The 20,958-nt window shown below is 36.3% G+C and overlaps 1 protein-coding gene across 1 annotated transcript; it reads right to left on the bottom strand.

Moving 5' to 3' along the window:
- Window positions 1–11,409: 11,409 nt before the first annotated feature.
- Window positions 11,410–19,720, bottom strand: LOC136214867 (alcohol dehydrogenase-like 3). The gene is made up of 10 exons (XM_066002900.1): window positions 19,605–19,720; window positions 19,377–19,513; window positions 19,172–19,221; window positions 18,117–18,448; window positions 17,356–17,438; window positions 13,050–13,125; window positions 12,582–12,643; window positions 12,048–12,143; window positions 11,694–11,855; window positions 11,410–11,613 (listed from the first exon to the last, which is right to left on the bottom strand). Exons 1-10 carry the CDS (start codon window positions 19,678–19,680, stop codon window positions 11,503–11,505), a joined length of 1,185 nt encoding a protein of 394 aa, XP_065858972.1. The 5' UTR covers window positions 19,681–19,720; the 3' UTR covers window positions 11,410–11,502.
- Between the last annotated feature and the right edge of the window lie 1,238 nt (window positions 19,721–20,958).

Below are 20,958 nucleotides of genomic sequence, written 5' to 3' on the forward strand. Positions count from 1 at the left end.
AGAGATGAGAAAGAGAATGAAAAACCTTAGGGGGTTGGAGGGAATGAGATTAGAGGAGTTAGGGGTAAACCCAAAACTGAAAACGAGTAAAAGAAATGATTGAATTGATAAAACAAACACCAACAAACGGAATGAATGCTTCTCTTTTCCTTACCTTTTCCTGAAACCCTCAAAACAAACGCCCCTGAGTTCATTAGGATTGGGGACCAAACTTGAGATAGCACGATGGATGGATTTATCCGAATGTCACCTGTTTCATCTCAAATGGTATTAGTATGTATAAGTAATCCTCAGACTCAAATAAACATTAATAAGTGATTCTGAATTATAGAGTGTGGTGCTTTGACTCTGTTTAAACATGATCCACTACAGAGGGGACTATAGGGTGTGTGAGGCAGGCGTTGGGTATTACATAAAGTAATTGCAGGATATTTAATGTTAGATTGAGCATTCGTCACTCCTGATAGATAAGAAATATATCCATGGCCTCTTGTGGAGAATTAACTGGAAATCCTTGCAAGGTGATAGAGTTAAGAGTAGAAATGAAGATTTCACTTAACCTATCTATTCAGAGTTAATTCTACATGAACAAATAAAACAAACGTCTCATTATATGTAACTTGACATATTTCATAGTTACAGATTCATCTAAAGATATAGCTGATGAAGGATCGAATTATACTGGACCTAATATGGAAAGGTAAACGCCATTATCAACTTGGTTTATTATCACTCTGGGGGAATGTCTACGTAACAGTCCTCGAAATCGTTCAGTTATATATTTAGTTGAAATTAATCAGGTTGAATTAATTCCAATAAATATATACGGCTAGCAGCGGTAAGAACCTATTGGGTCGCACATGAGACTTGGAATTAGAGGACGGAATTGTAATTAAGGGACATGAAGTGTATGAGCCGAATTTTGTATATATATTTGGGATGAAATAATTTAATTGATAATTATAATTTTTTTTATCAGTGATAATTATAATTAGATTATAGTTATAATTAAATTATATGATTATGCGATAATATTAATTAGAAGATTAATATGATTATATTTTTAATTAATTAAAATCCTAACATAAATAAATATCTAATTAAGATTAGGATTAGGATATAAATAAAGATAATGATACATATTTATTTATTTATCTAATTAGTAATCCTATTTGGAAAAGGATTCTAATTAATTGATTGAATCAAATACAACTAGGGTTAGGATTTGAGGAGACTATAAATAGCCTCCATCCCTATGTATTTCGGCCAAGCTAAGCTTAAGAAGCTAGGGATTTCGTCCGACATCATCTCGTCTTAATTACTCTTTCGTTTACTCTCTCTTTGATCTCGTGTCGATTCCTTTAAAGGCAATCAATTTAGATTGTTATTCATTGGTTGATTACTAACCATTTTCTTTTCTATTGATTTCATTGTTTGTGAAATACGGTTGAAAAGTTGTGGGCAATTTGCAACGGTAGATAGATCTTCAGAAAAGATACACTTGTTTAGTCTCTCTTTATATGAAATAATGATTAACGGATCTTGGGAAAAGGGAAATAGATAAAATTTTATATTTCCGTTACGCCTAAGCTTGTCTATTTTCTTCCAGTTAATGTCTAGATCGAAAGCTCCAAAAATTATTGAAGGCTCTAATATAGTCAATACTTATTATCTCTAACCTCAAAGGGATGGGTAATGAACCCGGAACAATAAAAAACAAGCAACATATTTAGGCTTACCTCATGTAGTGCAGATCCGTTGAATAGCAGTATAAGAAATTAACCTTGGTTCCATATCACCGATCTAGGAGATTACTCCACTACAGGAAATGGGCCCGCCCGTTTACTCTATTTATTCCTACATCTCCCACTCGCACGTAATGGAAACATAGTCCATTACTCTCTGTCTCGTTCATACTCGCAAATAGTTTGTGCGACTGATATACAATCAAGAACTCAAACGTTGTATAATCATTAGAGATATACAACCTCTCGAATTACGTGTAATTAAGAAATAGTATGCTTTATCCTAGACTTCATATCACATCCACTATAACCATTATCATCTCAACAATTTATCAATTTTCAGAAGCGTGCACACATGCACAACTATCCAGATTCGCGTAACATACAACTACAATATGTGAACTCGATGAAGTTTTTCCCTCTTACTACATTCTTTCCATAATTCATTTTACTTGCCTAGTTGGTCCCTTTTCGAGCTGAATTAGCACCTAGCTCTTGAGAGCATCATTAAAAAGTAGTAAAAATGAATTACACTTCTTGAACTAGTTAAGGGTATGAATGATAACATTTCGAGAAAAATATGATTTTCACGAAGAGAGTCTCACACTATAAAAAAAAAGTGAGATTATCATTTTTCCATCTTCTGGTCACAATGCATACATGGTATGAAAAACATGTGTTATGGTGTTCAAATCCTTCCATCTGAATGAGGCGCATGCCCGTACTCAAAACAACACCATACAAAGGTTTCAGTTTCGATATGCCATATCATCTAACCTTAGTCTCTCTCATTATAGGACTATCTTCGGCTATCGTAGATAGAAGATTTCATTCAAACAACTCTGATTGAAATCTCAGATTATAAATAATCTTGTATACATACTTATCCACTTGTATGTATATCTCTATCCTGCAAACTAATGAACTTAGATCCATTGTTACTGCAAGAAGACATCAATTATTGAGCAAGTTCTTGTTTACACAAAAATTCGTCTCATCGTTATCTTTGTCACCATATTTAACAAAATGAGGGTAAACGGTCGTGTGAGTGAGCTACTTCTCTGTCCAACGGTACAACTAAAACCTTCACTATTTGTTATGTTGATGATATTTTAATCATTGGAACCCATCCTGAACTCATTCGGTTTACAATTCTGGCCATTGAACAAGAATTTTTTATTCGAAATTTGGGTCGAGCCTCTTATTTCCTTGGTCTTGAAATACATCACACATCTAACTACATTCATCTCTCTCATGTCAAGTATGTCGGTGATATTCTTGAACGGATCAAGATGACTGAATGTAAACCATGCTCTACTCTAATGGCAACAACTCCTAATCTCTCTTGAGAACTAGACACTAAACTTTCTTTAGGGAATGAATATCGAAGCATCGTTGGAGTCCTTCAATATCTTACCCTAACAATACCAGACATAGCCTTTTCTATGAACAAATTGTGCCAATTTCTACATTGTCCCACCGATGAACACTAGAAAGGAGTCAAGCGCATGTTGCGTTACATTCATAGCTCTCAAAATCTCAGGCTTATGTTCTCCAATTCACCTATCACCACCATTCATTGTTATACTGATAGTGACTGGGGTGAATGCTCTGATGATCAGCGTTCCACTGGCGCCTACTGCATCTATATTGGAAAGAGCCTCGTCTTTTGGTACACGCTCAAACAACCAACCATTGCTCGCTGATCCACTGAAAAGTGAGTATAAAGCCATTGCCAATGCCACAGCCGAGCTTTTCTGGATACAGTCCCTGCTATCGCGAGGTTCATTACCCTCTTATTCGTCGTGTTGAGCTAGTGTGACAATATTGGTGCACAGTTTTTCACGTTCGTACAAAACACATTGAAATAATTATTTCTTTTATATATAAAGCCATGTTTCACGCAGCAGAGAGATTAATTTACTATTTGATCAATACACTTTGAATACATTTATTCATATACTCCATTTAAACAGTTGCATAATGGGATAAATTTTATTCATGGTCCCTGAAGTATAACATAATTAATATTATAGTCTTTAAATGTCATATCTTGATATAATTTTTCTTTTGGAATTTTTACATTGTTGTAGCATTAAAATCAATAAAGATATGTCATAAAATTAGTATTGACTCTTTTTTTATTATGGAAAAATTACAAAATTGGATCAAATGGGAGACCTATTTATATTTTTAACCAACTTACTCAACATACTACATATCTAGACTATGTTTGTGTGACTTTCCCAAAATACCCTCATCCTTTCATCTTTCCCCTTCCCCTTTCTCTTCCTTACACGAACGGTTGCTCTCCTAGACCTTTGATCTTCCTCTCTTCCTTTATATTTTGCGAAATCTGCACAATTTCTCTACATCACCATGTCTTTATCTTCTTCCCATCTTCATCTCTTGATTCTTCATCTTCCTATTCCTAGAAAACGAAACCATGGTTCTTCATCTTCCTGTTCCTGTTCGTTTCTTGGTTTTTTTCTTCTTGTGACCATCAAAGAAATGATCATTCTACGTTATTTTCATCGTTTTTCTCAGTTTATCATATTGTTATTGACAATTTTAATGGTGAAAGGCGCGAAAAATATAAGTATCTACTGTTTTCTCTGCGTTTTTTCAGAAAATCACTTCGCGTAATCTGGTTTCGCGAAGGTCTGCGATGAGAAAGAGCCTGAAACATGACGATCTACTTCGCGAAAACAGATTACGCGAAGTCTGCGAGTAGAAAAGTTCATGATTTTTCACTCGCAGACTTCGGAGAATCCGTTTTCGTGAAGTAGATCATCACGTTTCAGGCCTCACAGACTTCGCGAAATCATCGATTCGCGAAGTAAATTCTTCCTCTTCCTTGCACATTTATATTCGCATGCTTCGCGAATCCTCATCGTCCTTTTTTCTGCCTAACACGATTAAATTTTTCTGGATGTGGTTGAATACGTAACATCCCTTTCTGGAAGGCGGGGTATTGAGGTGTAGAGGAGATAACTTTCCTTCATGTATAGGGAGAAATTCTCATCAAGATTGGTCACATTCACTTTAAAATGATTAGTTAGGAGTTATTGTGTCAATCTTGTTGTGTACCATGTGAAACGTTCATCCCAAAAGGTCTGAACTTCCATTTATCATCCCAAAAGGTCTGGACTTACAGTACATGGAGAAATTCTCATCCAGATTCGTCACGTTCACTTTAAAATGATTAGTTAGGAGTTTATTGTGATAATCTTGTTGTAAATTTTGATAATGTTATGATTTTAATGTTAGAACCCATTGTTGTTTGGCCTTTTTTTTGTTATATACCACTTCGCGAATTTTGTTAAAAACATGTCCAGACTTCGCATATTGAGCAATATGCAAATTAAAATCATCAACTAAACCAAACATTATCTTCGCATATCGCGAAATCTGTGAAGTTAGATGGGAGAGAGATAGATGCGCCGTAAAATTACAAACATATTGAGGGTATTTTGGAAAAGTGACACAAACATAGTCTAAATATGTAGTATGTTGAGTAAATGGATTAAAAATGTGAATGGGTCTCCTATTTGACTCAATTTTGTAATTTTTCATTTTATTATTCATATTAACATTAATTATGATCAAACAAATATATGGTTTAGTTTGGTTGGGCCTGTGTTTGCTGTCCTCTGTTGATGGATTTGTTTGTATGGAATGTTAGAGGATCGGCAAGCAAGGCAACCCGTATCCATGTTAAGGATTTGATTAAACAGTTCAACCCGTCGTGTTTTGCTTTACTGGAAACTAAGATCAGTGGAGCTAAAGCAGATGAGGTGGTTAAATTATTTAGAAGTTGGAAGTGTGTCAGGTCAGAGGCTAGTGGCCGAGCTGGTGGTATTTGGCTTTTTTGGAAGCCTAATTTGGTTCAGTTTGATATCGTTAAAATAGATAAACAATTTATTCATAGTAAAGTTACTTACCCTGGTAATAAACCCCTCTTTATCACTATTGTGTATGCTGATCCTATTCTGGCCAATCGTAAACATCTTTGGGAGGCGTTATTTTCGTTAAGTACGAGTATGGTGGAGGCCTGGTTTGTTGCCGGAGACTTTAATGATATTGCAGTTATGAGTGATCAAAGAGGGGGAGGGAATCACTATATTAATAGGTGTTTTAATCATAAAAAGGATATGGATTTGTGTGGTCTAACTGATCTTGGTGCTGCTGGCCATAAGTTTACTTGGAAACGTAATAGTACCTTTGTTCGTTTGGACAAAGTCTATGCCAATATTGTTACTTAGAGCAGGTTTCCGGATGCGGCTGTGTTGAATCTCCCCTTCCTTCATTCGGATCATTGTCCTCTCATTGTCAGGTTGGTGAGAGCTCCTCGTCCGAGAGGGGAGAGACCTTTTAGGTATCTGGTGGCTTGGGAATCTCACCCTGAGTTTAAGAACCTTGTGCATGATAATTGGAAACCCCATTCTAATGTCTTACTAGCTGCAGAGGGTTTTAGAAGTAATGTGGTGAGCTGGAATAAGAACATTTTTGGCCATATTATCAGAAGGAAACAGAAAATTCTAAGAAGGATGGAAGGCATCCAACGTATCTTGGAGATCAGGTTTGATCATAGTCTGAGTTGTCTCCTTAGATCCCTCCAGAATGAGTTGGAAGCTGTGCTGAAGCAAGAGGAGTTACTTTGGTTTCAGAAATCAAGGAAAACTTGGATTAAAGATGGAGATCGTAATACAAGGTATTTCCATCTTTCTACGGTTATCAGAAAGTAGAAAATCGGATTGATGCTATCAAAGATCCGAATGGTAATTGGATTTATGAGGATGAGGAGATCCATCTTTTGGCCCTCAATTTCTACAAAGAGTTATTTAAAGAAGACCCAGTGGATTTGGATAGTGCTCTGGCTAGGTCTACGTTTCTGACGGTTTGTGAGGATAAGGTTATTGAAGCTTTCCACCCTATTGATCAGAAAGAGATTGGCCAGGTAGTGTTTAGCATAGGTGCTACTAAAGCTCCTGGGGTTGATGGGCTCCCGGCTGGCTTTTATCATAAGTATTGGGAAACTGTAAAGGAGGGAGTTTACTGTTTTATTAAAGGGGTTTTTGAAGGATCTGAGGATATTAGGCTTGTGAATAAAACTCTTCTGGTCCTGATTCCCAAAGTGGAGAAGCCTTCCTCTTTCTTACAGATGAGACCTATTAGTCTTTGTAATGTGATTTATAAAGTGGTTACCAAAATCGTGGCTAATAGACTTCGGTGTATTCTCCCTGAGATTATTAGCCAGAATCAAGGCAGTTTTGTCTCGAGGAGACAGATGATGGACAATATTGTTATCGCACAGGAGATGGTTCATTCGATGAAGGTCAAAAAGGGTAAGCGTGGTTTTGTGGCTCTTAAGCTGGATCTTGAAAAAGCTTATGATCGGATTAACTGGAGTTTTCTTCTGGATAGTTTGGAGAGAGCTGGGATTCCGGATAATTGGAGGAAATTAATTGAGGCTTGTATATCTTCTCATGTCTTCCAAGTTTTGATTAATGGGGATTTGTCTGAGGAGTTTACTCCTTCCCGGGGTATCCGTCAAGGGGATCCTATGAGCCCGTTCTTATTTGTTATCGCTATAGAGAGGCTTACTCATCTTATCCAAGATGCTGTTAGCATTGGAAGGCTTCACCCGGTTTCCATTAATAAATTCTGCCCCCGATTACTCATTTGTTCTTTGCTGATGATGTGATGATCTTTGTCGAAGGAAGTGAGGAGCAAATTGGTGTGATTATAGATATCCTTACTAACTTTTGTTCTACTTCTGGTCAAAAGCTTAACATCCAAAAGTCTAGGATGTTGTGCTCTAATAATATGGACCAAAGTGTCTGTAAGAATTTGAGTGAGATTTCCGGTATCCCTCTAACCAAGGCTTTTGGTAACTATCTGGGGGTTCCTCATCATAGTGATAGGGTTTCGAAAGCTTCTTTTAAAGAGATCTTTGATAAAAACTAATAAGAAGTGTGCTAATTGGAAAGCTAAATCCCTTTCTCGGGCGGGTCGGCTTACCTTGATCCAATCGGTGAACTGTGCTGCTCCTAATCACTTAATGCAAGCTTGTAAGCTGCCGGAACCTGTTCTTAATGGCCTTGATAAAATCAATTGTCATTTCTTGTGGGGGAACTCGGAAGAGGGGAATAAAGTTCATCTGGTTCCTTGGAAGGAAGTCTGCCAACCTAAAGATAGGGGAGGTTTAGGGATTAGACAAGCCAGAGATAATAATAAAGTTCTGTTAATGAAGCTTCTTTGGAGAATGTGGCAATCCCCGTCGGCTTTATGGGTTCGGTTATTGTGTGGTAAATACAGAAAGGATAAGGTTTTTGGGGGCCCAAAAGAGAGAGCTCTTAGTTGTTTCTTCTTATGGAAAGGGGTTAATGCAGTGTTCTCAGAGTTTTGTTCTGGGATTGGTTGGTCGGTGGGTAATGGCAGATCTATTAGTTTTTGGAACGCCACCTGGATGGGGATGAAGCCTTTATTAGAGGTGTGTACTTCTCCGCCGCCTCTGGAGATTCGTAATTGGAGTATTTCCGATGTGGTGGACTCAGAGGGAGATTGGATTTGGTCGAATTTTGAGGCATACCTAGATCTTGAAACGCTCCTGAAGATTCGGGGAGTTAAAGTGAGTAGTGAGGAGGAAGATGGGGATATTCACTGTTAGTCCCTTACGAATAACGGGGCCTATTCTTGTAAATCTGCGTTTAAGGCATTCTATATCAACTTGGATTCTCCTCCTTCAGTCGCTTGGAAGAACATTTGGGCCCTGAAGGTTCCCTATCGCATTAGGAGTTTCCTGTGGCTTGGTGCTAAAGACAGGTTGCTTACGAACGTGGAAAGGAAAAGACGCCATTTAGTGGAGGCTGATACTTGTAGTAGATGCAGAGTTCAGGCTGAAACTACCTGCCATACTCTTAGAGATTGTGAGAAGAGCAAAAAGGTGTGGAGGGAAATTCTTCCGGGCCATTTGCTACCAAATTTCTTGGCCTATCCTGGTCATGATTGGTTTATAGATGGAGTTAAGGGTTTGTTATTGCCTGAGCTGGAGCATGGTGCTATTCTCTTTGCTGTTGTCTATCACCAGCTTTGGCAGTGGAGGAATGCTGATATTTTTGGAGAATGAGCAATTATCTTTCCTAATTTACTTGCTTTTTTCTCTAAAAAAATTAATACTATTATTAAGAGCTTTAAGGAGGAGTGTTTATCTAATTCTAGCTAGAGGAATATGGTTCATTTATTGGGTTGGAGCAGACCTAGTGAAGGGACAGTGAAGTTAAATACTGATGGCTCCTGTCTGTCGGATGGCAGGATTGCTGCTGGTGGGGTCTTGAGAGACGCTGGTGGTGCTTGGGTGTCTGGCTTTGCTCAAAACCTATGAGTGGGATCTTCCTTCACTGCTGAGCTCTGGGGAATCTTCTCTGAGCTTAGGCTCGCCAAAAGTCCGGGCTTAAAAAGTCTACTCGTGGAATCTGACAACCTAGAAGCAGTTAAAATTATCTTTGAAAATAAGGCTTTATATTTGAGCAGCCAAAATTTAGTAAAAGGGATCAAAAGGTTATATGTTCTTCCTTCGACACCATCAACTTTGGGCACGTCTTCAGGGAGCAGAACAGGGTTGCTGACCGTCTTGCTGCTGAGGGCCATGTGAGGATGCTAGGAGTCTCTACATTCTCGTCGCCTCCGGACTTCCTTTTTTCTTTGTTTTCTGATGATCGAGTTGGGGTTAGCTTTCCCAGGCTAATCCCAGGTTAGTTTTTTAGGTTTCTTGTTTTTTCTTTCTTTTGCCTATCAAAAAAATATATAAAATAAAAATAAATAATGTAAAGAAAGAATTATATGAGATTAAAATATGAATTTGACGTGGATAAAAAAAGATTAGCTTATTATTTCATTGAACTTTTTAACAGATTTTTATTAAAATAGAGTAAAATTAATTGCTTTTTCGTCAAACAATGAATTTTAAGGGGTAAATTTCATCAATGGTGTACAACCTTTACCCCGTTTCACACTTTGGTGTACAACCTTCAATTTGTCTCACTAATATATACGAACTTATAGGTGACCTCTCACTATGGTGTACAACAGGTAAAAATGACCTGTCAAACCGGTCAAATCTGCCATGTCACAATTTTCAACTCATTATTTAAAAAATGTGAGACCCACCTCATATTCCATTACCATCAATACCCTCTCTATGGTAATACTCTCTTAATTTCTCAATTTAAGTCTAGAACCCTTTTCTCTCTCTAACTCTCACTTTCTCTCACCTTCATTTATTTTTGCATCTCTCTCTAACTCTCTTTTCTTTCTAAAACCAGTTCCAACATGTCTAATTACATTTTAAAATCATCTAAAACCTTGAATTGCTCTTCCAACTTCTGAAAATATTACTACAAACCAAAAAGGAGATAAAAATAGAAATAAGATTCGCTTAATAGAAAGACGAAAATGGCAGATTTATAAAAACAGAAACAAGAACTCAAAATCCTCTCTCTATTAACCACAACTTGCTTTCCAAACTAGAATCCCAGAATACTTGACTTGTATTCTTTCCAACAAAATTCACAAAACCCATTATTATTTTTGGGCTTTGAGCTCAAAATAGATCTGAACCATATATTTCAATGGAGAAACCAACTATCTCATGAAACGACTAAAAAACCCACACACAAGTAAGAAACCGTAACTATCTCATGAAGCCATAACCATCACATAAGTAATTTGTTTGACGTCTCCAGAAAAGTAAGACCCACTTGGATTTTGAAGCAAAAAGTAGAGAAATCGAATTAAAAATTGGTTCTTTTTGGACTTAATTCTATAGAGAGAGAAAGGGATTTCCTCCATTGTACCAATTCATCTTCGTAATTCATCAGATACCCTTCGTTAATCCTATAATTTGATGCCCTAACCACCGTGTGTTCAGATCAATGGAAAATCCCCAGTGGGAATTTGTACGGTGACAGGTAAATTGTGAAGGATGGGGTGTTCAGGAACAGGGGCAAAATTGCCGATGATTTGGAGCGCTGGATCAGAAGTTTTGGGAAGAGGGTGTTTTAGTTCGTGAGAAAGAAACGCATTTTCGACAACATCTAAAGCCATGGCAGTGGCATTTTAAAGGAAATTGAGTTTGATTGAAGAGATAGAAAGAGGTTAGAGAGAGATGAGTTTGAGAGAGAAAGAAATGGAGAGAAGAAGATGAATAGATGGGGAGATAAGGGTATATGAGTAATTCTATATTAAGTTGTTGAATTTTTTGATTTTTTGACTGGTCAAAGCTGAGGTGGCGCGTTGACTGAGCGTTGACCGGTCATTTTTACCTGCTGTACACCATAGTGGGAGGTCACCTATAAGTTCGTATATATTAGTGAGACAAATTGAAGGTTGTACACCAAAGTGTGAAATGGGGTAAAGGTTGTACACCATAGATGAAATTTACCCGAATTTTAAGTGTCATAACGTTTCTTCAAACAAAAAGTGTCATAACATTAAAAAAAGTTAGTTTAAAGTTATGGATTTATTTTATAATCTATGTTCCATTTAAGAATTTTTTTTTTCAAGGTTAATGAATATAACTTAATACAGATAAAATGAATAACAAGTTATAACAAAGTTTGATATTCTCTTTTTTTTTTTAATTATGAACTTAACACTTTTCAAAAAAAAAAAAAAACCTATATAATTGATTTATCTTTAATACATCAAATTGATCGATTAACAAAAACCGAAAAAGTTCGGGAAAGGAAAAGAATCAAAGGTGAAGAAGGCATCTCAAAGCGTCACCATTGGTGAGTAGAGCAAAAGCTTCATTTATCTTCTCAAATGGAAGTTCATGCGTTATGAATGGCTCCAGATTCACAACCTATTAAACATAAGTAATAAATTAAAAGAATGAAAAACAACACACGTATTTATATATCGAGATGAAGTTGAATAACTTACTCTGTTCATGCAATCTCTCACAAGATTAGGTAAATCAGTCTTTCCTTTCACGTTTCCGAAGATTGTTCCAGTGATGGTTCGACCATTGAACAATTCCATTGGATGCAGAGGTATCAATTCCGGACTTGAATATATTCCTACTAACACTGTCTTTCCCCAACCCTTTCATTCAAAAGTTCGCACATATTTAGATTTTGGTAATCGGTAGTTCTATTATTAGGAAGGATGAGAAAGATAAGAAAATGCGAATTTTAGTGAATGTATGTACTAGATGAATATGTATCTTTAAATACATTTGCATTAAATCTGCAGTTTCTAAAAACAATAAAAAGTGAAAATGATATTTGAGTTTACATCGTGTGTGGACAAGAAGGCTTCTCGTAGAACATCTAGCTTTCCCACACATTCAATGCTGTAATCTACGCCTCCATTAGACATCTCTCTGATTCTCTGCAAATTCATTTATTTCTAAGATTTAGTTCCATCATTAATAGTTAAATTAAGCTGCAAATCAAATACTAATTAATGTGTTTGATTAAATTTCATTAATAAATTCGTGTATTTCAATTTAACCTTAGCTAATCCAATCATTAATCAAACCGATCAATTAAATTTACTTACAAAAAAAAATTCAAATACATGTAACCTTCAGATTTCTAGCATTTGATTAACAAAGTTGTCACGCATATCTTTAACTCCCCGTTAACTCACGTATTATCATTTACATAAGATATAATCCTCACTTAGTTATAATAAAAGTTCTATATTTTTTATTATACCCTAAATAATTTGAACATCAATTCTTTTATCCATGTATTTTCAAATAGCACTGTCTAATTTTTTCGTAAATACACATGATTTAGCCGTTTAATTAATCAGTCTAATTACCTCATGGACTGGCTTTGACCCATCCTTTGGATTTATAAATTCTGTCATTCCAACTGCTCTGCCTTCATCAGAAAAGCAAAACCTTATCTTAATTTCATATATAATTAGCATTAAATAAAAAAATCAAATATATATATATATATATATATATATATATATTCTTATAAATTTTAATTTAAATAAACTTAAACATTAATTTGACATTTTCAAAATTAAAAACTTTGATTTACTTGTTGAGATTATATTATTTTTATATACAAATTTCAGTTCGGTTTTGATTAAATCGATATTTTTTACAAAATAATCGAATAAAACCACCAAACTAAGTCGAAATGAAAATCAAATCAAACCAGGAAATAAAAATCATTGAATCAAACTAAAACTTCGATTATATTATTGGATTGTTCACCTATTACTAGATATTTTACTCAGCCCGTGAACATATGTAGTATAATATAGTATGTATACCTTTGGGAAATTTGTTTGGATTGATATCTACACCAATTATCTTGGATGCTCCTCTAAAGCGCGCTCCTTCACCAGCCTATTTTTTTCAACTGTTAATTAGATTAACCCATCTTTTACGGAATAAAATTTTATAATACTTTTGGTACAATACTTACACATCCAATTAAATAATATTATTTGCATATATTTATTTTTTAACAGCAATCGTCTTTTATGAATTAGTATACAACACTCTTTTTGGTTGGTCGGATATATTATACCCGATATACAATAGAGTTGAATATCGATGATGTAATAAATCTTATGAATTTCTATTTCCACAATTGGTATCCGATAACACAAATGAAGTTATCCATAATACGACAATTACTTTCTTGATACGACGATGTGATTTATAAAAAATAATCTGTTTGATAAGATTTTTATTTTTTATTATATTTATATCATATACAGTATTTTATGATATGATATTTGATTTGACACTCAATCTCATATTGGTCCCCAAATTATATTTCAATCATACTGGAAATTTAATTGAGGTCAACTATTGGAGACAAATATATATAGACGAAAATGACAAAAAATATAAAGTTTAAAATTTTCCATATTTTTAAAAAAATTGCATATTTACATTACAAAATGATGTGCTTTTACTTAACGTTTTTACACAAAATTAATTTTAATTGTATTTAATATAAAATTTAAACAAAATAATTTATTATTATTTAACTCAATTTTTAATTATGACATCAGATGTATTAAACATCAATTATATCTAAAATACCAGGTTAGATCTCTCCAGAACGAGTTGGAAGCAGTGCTTAGATAGGAAGAGCTCATTTGGTTCCAGAAATCTAGGAAGACTTGGATTCAAGACGGGGACCGAAACACCAGGTTTTTCCACCTCTCCACGATCATTAGAAGACAGAGGAATAGAATCGACGCTATCAAAGACGCCAATGGTGTTTGGATTTTTAAGGAGGAGGACATTCGGCGTCTTGCCCTTGATTTCTACAAGGACCTGTTCAGAGAAGAAGCGATGTACTTGGAGAGTGCCTACTCTGATACTTCCTTTCCTCGGTTAGGGGAGGATGCTATTAAGGATGCTTTCCATCCTGTTGACCTCAAAGAAATTGATCTGGCCTTCTCCAGCATCGGTTCCACTAAGGCTCCTGGGATTGATGGTATCCCCGCTAGCTTCTATCATAAACACTGGGATACTGTGAAAGAGGGCATTTACAGCTTTGTGTTAGGTGTTTTTGGTGGTTCTAACGATATCAGGTTGGTTAATAAGACCCTCCTTGTTCTGATTCCTAAGGTTGATAAGCCCTCTTCCTTTCTTCAGATGAGACCTATCAGCCTTTGTAATGTTTTGTACAAAGCTATTACCAAGATTGTGGCTAATAGAATCCGGAAGATCCTGTCGGATATTATTAGCCAGAATCAAGGGAGCTTTGTTCCTGGTAGACAAATGATGGATAACGTTGTTATTGCCCAGGAGGTTGTCCATTCCATGAAAATTAAAAAAGGAAAGAAAGGGATTGTGGCTCTTAAACTGGATCTGGAGAAAGCCTATGATAGACTTAACTGGAGCTTTCTTCTGGATAGTTTAGCCAAAGCTGGTATCCCGGAAAACTGGAGGAATCTGATTGAGAAATGCATCTCCTCTCCTGTGTTCCAGGTTATGATTAATGGGGACATGTCTGATGAGTTCTCCCCCTCCAGGGGTATTCGTCAAGGGGATCCTATGAGCCCCTTCCTTTTTGTTATTGCAATGGAAAGACTGTCTCACCTGATCCAAGAGGCGGTGAGCAAGGAGACTCTCCACCCTGTTTCCATCAGCAGACATTGCCCCCCTATTACCCATTTGTTCTTTGCTGATGATGTGATGCTTTTCGTGGAGGGTAATGTGGAGCAAATTAAGGTGGTGATGGATATCCTTAATTGCTTTTGTGATGCTTCTGGCCAGAAGATTAACATCCAAAAGTCTCGTATGCTTTGTTCCAAGAACATGGACAACGGCTTGTGCAGAAGACTTAGTGAGCTCTCTGGCATCCCCCTGACTCAATCGTTGGTGAAGTATCTTGGGGTCCCTCTTCATAGTGACAGAGTCTCCAAAGCCTCCTTTAAAGACATTTTGGATAAAACTAACGGTTTATGTGCTAGCTGGAAAGCTAGTTCTCTTTCCCTTGCAGGTCGCCTTACCTTAATCCAATCTGTCAACTGCGCGGCTCCGAATCACATCATGCAAGCCTGTAAACTCCCTGAGCCGGTTCTTAACGATCTTGATAAGATTAATCGGCGTTTCCTTTGGGGAGAGTCTGGTGAGGGGAGAAAGGTTCACCTGGTCCCTTGGAAGGAAGCCTGCCAGCCTAAAAGCAGGGGGGGTCTGGGTATAAGGCAAGCTAAGGACAACAATAAAGTCCTTTTAATGAAGCTTCTTTGGAGAATGTGGCAATGCCCCTCCTCTCTTTGGGTTCGTCTTCTGTGCGGCAAGTATCAGAATGATAGAATTTTTGGTGGCCCGAAGGAGAGGGTTGTTAGCTGCTCCTTCCTCTGGAAAGGGCTTAGCGCAGTATTTGCTGAGTTCTGTACGGGGATTGGCCTGGAGGTGGGTAATGGTAAATCCATTAGTTTCTGGGATGACACCTGGATTGGTGATAAACCGCTGATTGAAGTGTGTAGCTCCCCTCCGCCTAATGATATCCGTCCCTGGAAGGTTGCTGATGTGGTGGACTCAGAGGGAGACTGGATCTGGTCTGAGTTCGATTCCTTCCTTAGCCTGAAGATCCTCCTTAAGATTAGAGGAGTTAAGATTAGCAATCAAGAGGAGGATAAAGACAGACACTGCTGGGCCTTGACTAATAATGTCATTTATTCTTGGCCTATGAAGCTTTTTCCCCTAATAGGGTTGATCCCCCCTTGGAGATTTGGAAAACCATTTGGGCCCTTAAAATCCCTTATCGCATTAGAAGTTTCCTGTGGCTGGGAGTCAAGGACAGGCTGCTCACTAATGCGGACAGGCACAGAAGGCACTTGGCTAAGTCAGGAGCCTGTAGTAGGTGCAGAGGTCATGTGGAAACCTTGTGCCATGCTCTGAGGGATTGCCCTAATAGTAAAAAGATTTGGGAAGGGATTCTCCCTCACCACACCCTCCCTTCTTTCATGGCTTATTCTGTAGTTGACTGGTTCTCTGATGGTGCCAATGGGAAGTTATTGGCCAACATGGAGCACGGTGACATTCTCTTCGCTATTATCTGTCACCAAATTTGGAAATGGAGGAATGAAGAGTTATTTGCTGAGAAGACTATCCTTATCCCTGACTTACTTGACTACTTCTCGAAAAAGCTCTCTGTTATTATAAAGAGCTTTGAAGGGGAGCCCCTTGCGAGACCTTCCCCGGATAAAGTGGTCCATTTAGTTGGTTGGAGTAAGCCTAGAGAAGGGGTTGTGAAGCTGAATACGGATGGCTCCTGCCTTAGCAATGGCAGAATTGCTGCCGGAGGTGTTCTTCGAGATGCTGGTGGCGCTTGGCTGGCTGGGTTTACCCATAACTTGGGGATGGGCTCGTTCTTTTCTGCGGAGCTCTGGGGTATTCTTTCAGGTATTAAACTTGCCATTCGCATGGGTGTTAAGAGGCTTTCGGTGGAGTCTGACAATTTGGAGGCAATCAAGAGGATTTCTGATAGCCAGACTTTTTATCTTAATAGCCAGAATCTGATCAAAGCTATTTTGAGGCTTCGTCCTGCCTTTGAGGCTCTTAGTTTCTCCCATATTTATAGGGAGCAAAACCGCGTGGCGGATCGCTTGGCAGCTGCTGGGCATGGGGGGATGTTAGGTGTTTCTACCCTTTCTATTCCTCCCTCTTTTCTTTTGTCTACTCTTCTTGAGGATAAGGTTGGGGTCAGCCTTCCTAGACTGATCCCGGGTTAGACTTTTTGTTCGTTTGTTTTCCTTTCCTTTTCCTACCAAAAAAAAATTATATCTAAAATATTTATTATAATACTAAAACATTTAAAAACAACAAAATATTAATATTTAAGTTTATTATAAGTTTATCATAAAAATACTTAAAATGTATCTTATATTATTAAAACAGTTATAAACAACCTGTCAAAATAAAATGGTCTCATTTTATTGATAAACTTGTTTGAACAATTTGACATGCCAGTCGAATAACTGTAAAATCAATCCGTTCAAGTTTTCTATTAGGTAGCGGAAAACTGAAATTGTTTGATAACATATGTTAAAGATAAATCTATACGTTCGAGAAAAATTCGGAGAGAAAAAGAAAAAAAAAACGAACCGCAAGGCCTAAGGCGCCCAAACCGAAAACAGCAACAGTTGAACCAGGTTGTACATTAGCAACATTCCAAGCAGCTCCAACTCCTTCATCATTTTAACATTATTTGTTGCATCAAAATCACATTTATTTTGAATAATTCATAGTAATTTTGTTAGTTAACTCGTGTGAACTTATCTTTTCATTCATAATTATTGAAGGGAAAAGTACAAAAATAAACCTTATGGTTACATTTGTTTTTTTATCGGTACTATTGTGTTTTAAAAATTTATAAAATGGTATATTGAGATTCATTCCGTTAGCAAACACATGTTAAATTGAATAACGGTGTTAAAAAAAGTCAAAGGGAAAATAGTTGATTTTATCTTTATATTTATTTATTTTATAAATTAACCCCGTTATTATCTAATTATCACAAACAAACCCCAAAATAAAAAAATAAAAATCAATTACACCATCTTCTCTATTTCTCTTTAATTTCTTATTTTTCTTCTACTTTCTCTTATCTTTATTAACACAATTAGTCAATTTGACATGTATTTGCTAACGGAATGAATATCAAGATACCATTTTGTAAATTTTTAAACCATAGGGGTACTGATAAAAAACAGGTTTAACCATTAGGTTTATTTTTGTACCTTTCCCATTATCGAATGCTCAACAAATATATCTTATATAAAAAAATAGAAAACTTTTGTCATTATCATAATTTCACCGAAAATTCTATGAAAACTGTGAACGACATTAAATATAGAGTTATTTACCTGTAGAGACACCACAGCTAAGCAAGCTCATCTGTTTGAGGGGAGAATCAGGAGGAATCTTAACAACACAAGCAGAGTCAAGAACTGAATATTCAGTGAAAGTAGATGTATTCAAAAAGTGAAAAATGGGTTGTCCTCCATCTTTCCTTCTAAATCTGCACTTTCCATCATTTTCCATCACACTTTTGAATGGATTTACTCTGAATTTTCCACACAAATTTGTAATCTCACTTTTGCAGTATTTACAATCTCCACATTCTCCATTAAAAATTGGAATCACATGATCTCCTTCTTTCACATCTTCAACTCCTTCTCCCACACTCTCCACAATTCTGCAAATCCAATATTAGTATATATGCATAATAATTTAGACGGCCGCGGAACCAAAAAAGAGGGTCCCGAGGTGCAATTGCAGCATCCCCGAGCTCCGATTGGAATTAATTTTCTTAAGATGGATTCCAGTGGCCTGAGGTGCAAGAGGGACGGATTTAGAGAGAGCGCACAGAACTTCAGCACCTACTTATTGGGATTTCCAACGGGGTCGAAATAGTGGTCTAGTCAACTTTTTTCAGCAAAAGCATCCAAAAATTACTTTTTTAGATGAATTCCACTGGCCGGAGGTGCAAGAGATCATGTACACTCTCTTTTCCCCGTGGATAGATCCAGAAACAGATTTAGGATTCACTGATAGAGGATGCTTGTGATGGTTTTTATATATAAAAAAAACCTTTTATACAATTTTAATAGAATTTTCAGCGTTTTATGTGACCAGTAAAGGCTCAAGCCCTTACTAACTCCCTCCCGATCCGTCCATGGACAGATCAAGAAAGGTGCAGACGGAATTTAAGCATTCATTGGTAGTTGAAAACACGTGAAAAGCTACGTAGAATTGTAAATGGAGTTTTTTTTTTTCTTTCTATAAAAGTACCCAAAAAATATCAATACTAGGAGCACTTCAAACACCTCTATTCTGTGTCTCTTAGTGAATTCTGAATCCATCCCTGCTATTTTCTCCGTTGATTTTGTGTATATTAATTTAGTTATGAACATCTTACCCCACAGCTTCATGTCCTAGAATTCTTGGGAATGCTAGCTGAGCTTCATTCTTTAAAGAAAAACAACAAAAGTTAGGAAATGGAAACAGAAACGAAAATGGATACTGAAAAATGTTATTTCGAGAAAAACACAGCTAAAAGACTGAGTTAGAAATGGAAATAGACATAAAATGAGAAAACGCTACTGAAGGGAGTTTCCATTTACCTCCCCTTGCCAAGCACTGAGATCAGTATGACAGATAGACGTGTAGAGAATCTTGATTCTGACTTCCATTTCCTGAGGAGGATCAACTAGAATCTTTTCCAAGACTAATGGTTGTTTTGGAGCCTCAAGAACAGCAGCTTTATTTCAGGAAAAACAAAAGTACCTTTTCATTAATTATTACATATGTTGTTTTTGTGAAAGTATTTGATTTTTCTGTCTGAATCTTACCGTTACAAGTGATGATCTTTCCTGCTGTCTCTCTTGGATTGAATGAATTTCTAGATTTGCCAAGAAACATAGCCATTTTCAGTATGATCTTTTTTATTATTTTGAGAGATTGAGCATGTGACTTCTGGTAAGAGGGACAGACATTTCGATGTGTTTTATAGGGGAATAAGATAAAAGTTTCTACTCAAAAAATTAAAATAAAATAAATTCAGTACCTAATAGTTACAATTATTTTCTTTTTTGCCCCTAATTTCGGCTCGGTTCAAGCTCGAGAGAGCCAAAAGTAGATGCGGGTTGCGAACGGCTTCATTTGAATCTCCATTACCTCTTTTAAGTTTTAACATTTTGTTATTTAATTCCTTATTTGTTCGGGGTATGCAAGCTTTACCGTGCAAATAAAGATAGAGGAACATTCGTATAAGGAGTGATTCCTGATAGTCGGAAGGTGTGCAGGCATCCTCTTTTCTAGGGGTATTAACGAGCCAAACTTGGGTAGGTTCGGCTCAGCTCAAGCTTATAAAATTTTAGACTCTACTCGAGTTAAAAGAGAACCAAAAGTGGGCTCGGCTCGAGAAAAGCTCGCGAAAGGCTCCATTCCAATGTAGTCAAATTACCTATTTAATAGTTTGTTATTTAATTTTAGCTAAGGAAAGAAACACCAAACTTAAACCTCATAAAATAAATTTAACGTATAATTCATAACAAATTTAAATTATGTAATTTATAACAAATTTAAACGAAGTTATATATATATATAATTAAAACTAATGAAATATATATACTAATTAAATCGAGTTTGTTTACGAGCTTTCGAGCCAAACCAAAAGAAAATAAGGCTCAAACTTGTTAATCCTCTAGTCCAGCCATATCGAGTCGAGCTCTAACTGACCAATTGCGAACCTCTGACTCATTAAAACTCCTACTCTTGCTCCTTTTCCCCGCTACCAGACTTAGTCAAGAATCTCGTTTCATGGGTTCTATTACTTGGACGTGAAATTGCTTCATGGCCGTTATCAAACCCAAAATTGATTCAAATTGAAAATATTATGGATAATATTTTACCATTTTAAACATTAAAGTATATTTATACTTCTCTAAAAAGATTAGAAGTAAAATTGGATCTTATCCTTATTCTATAGTATCCATTTGCAATTTGACTAAGAAATACATATACATCACATGCTACAGAATATATTCTTTTTATAGGGGTCTAGGATTTAGAATTTTATTTAAATAACCAATAGGTAAATAAATATATAAATGATTATTTACACAATTAATGTTATTATTGACTAAAGTATGAATTGACATTAATTTATATATTAATTCAGTATAGGGATAATTTAGTGTATTT

This window comes from Euphorbia lathyris, chromosome 1 (genome assembly GCF_963576675.1).
Source record: "Euphorbia lathyris chromosome 1, ddEupLath1.1, whole genome shotgun sequence".
Taxonomy (NCBI): Eukaryota; Viridiplantae; Streptophyta; class Magnoliopsida; order Malpighiales; family Euphorbiaceae; genus Euphorbia; species Euphorbia lathyris.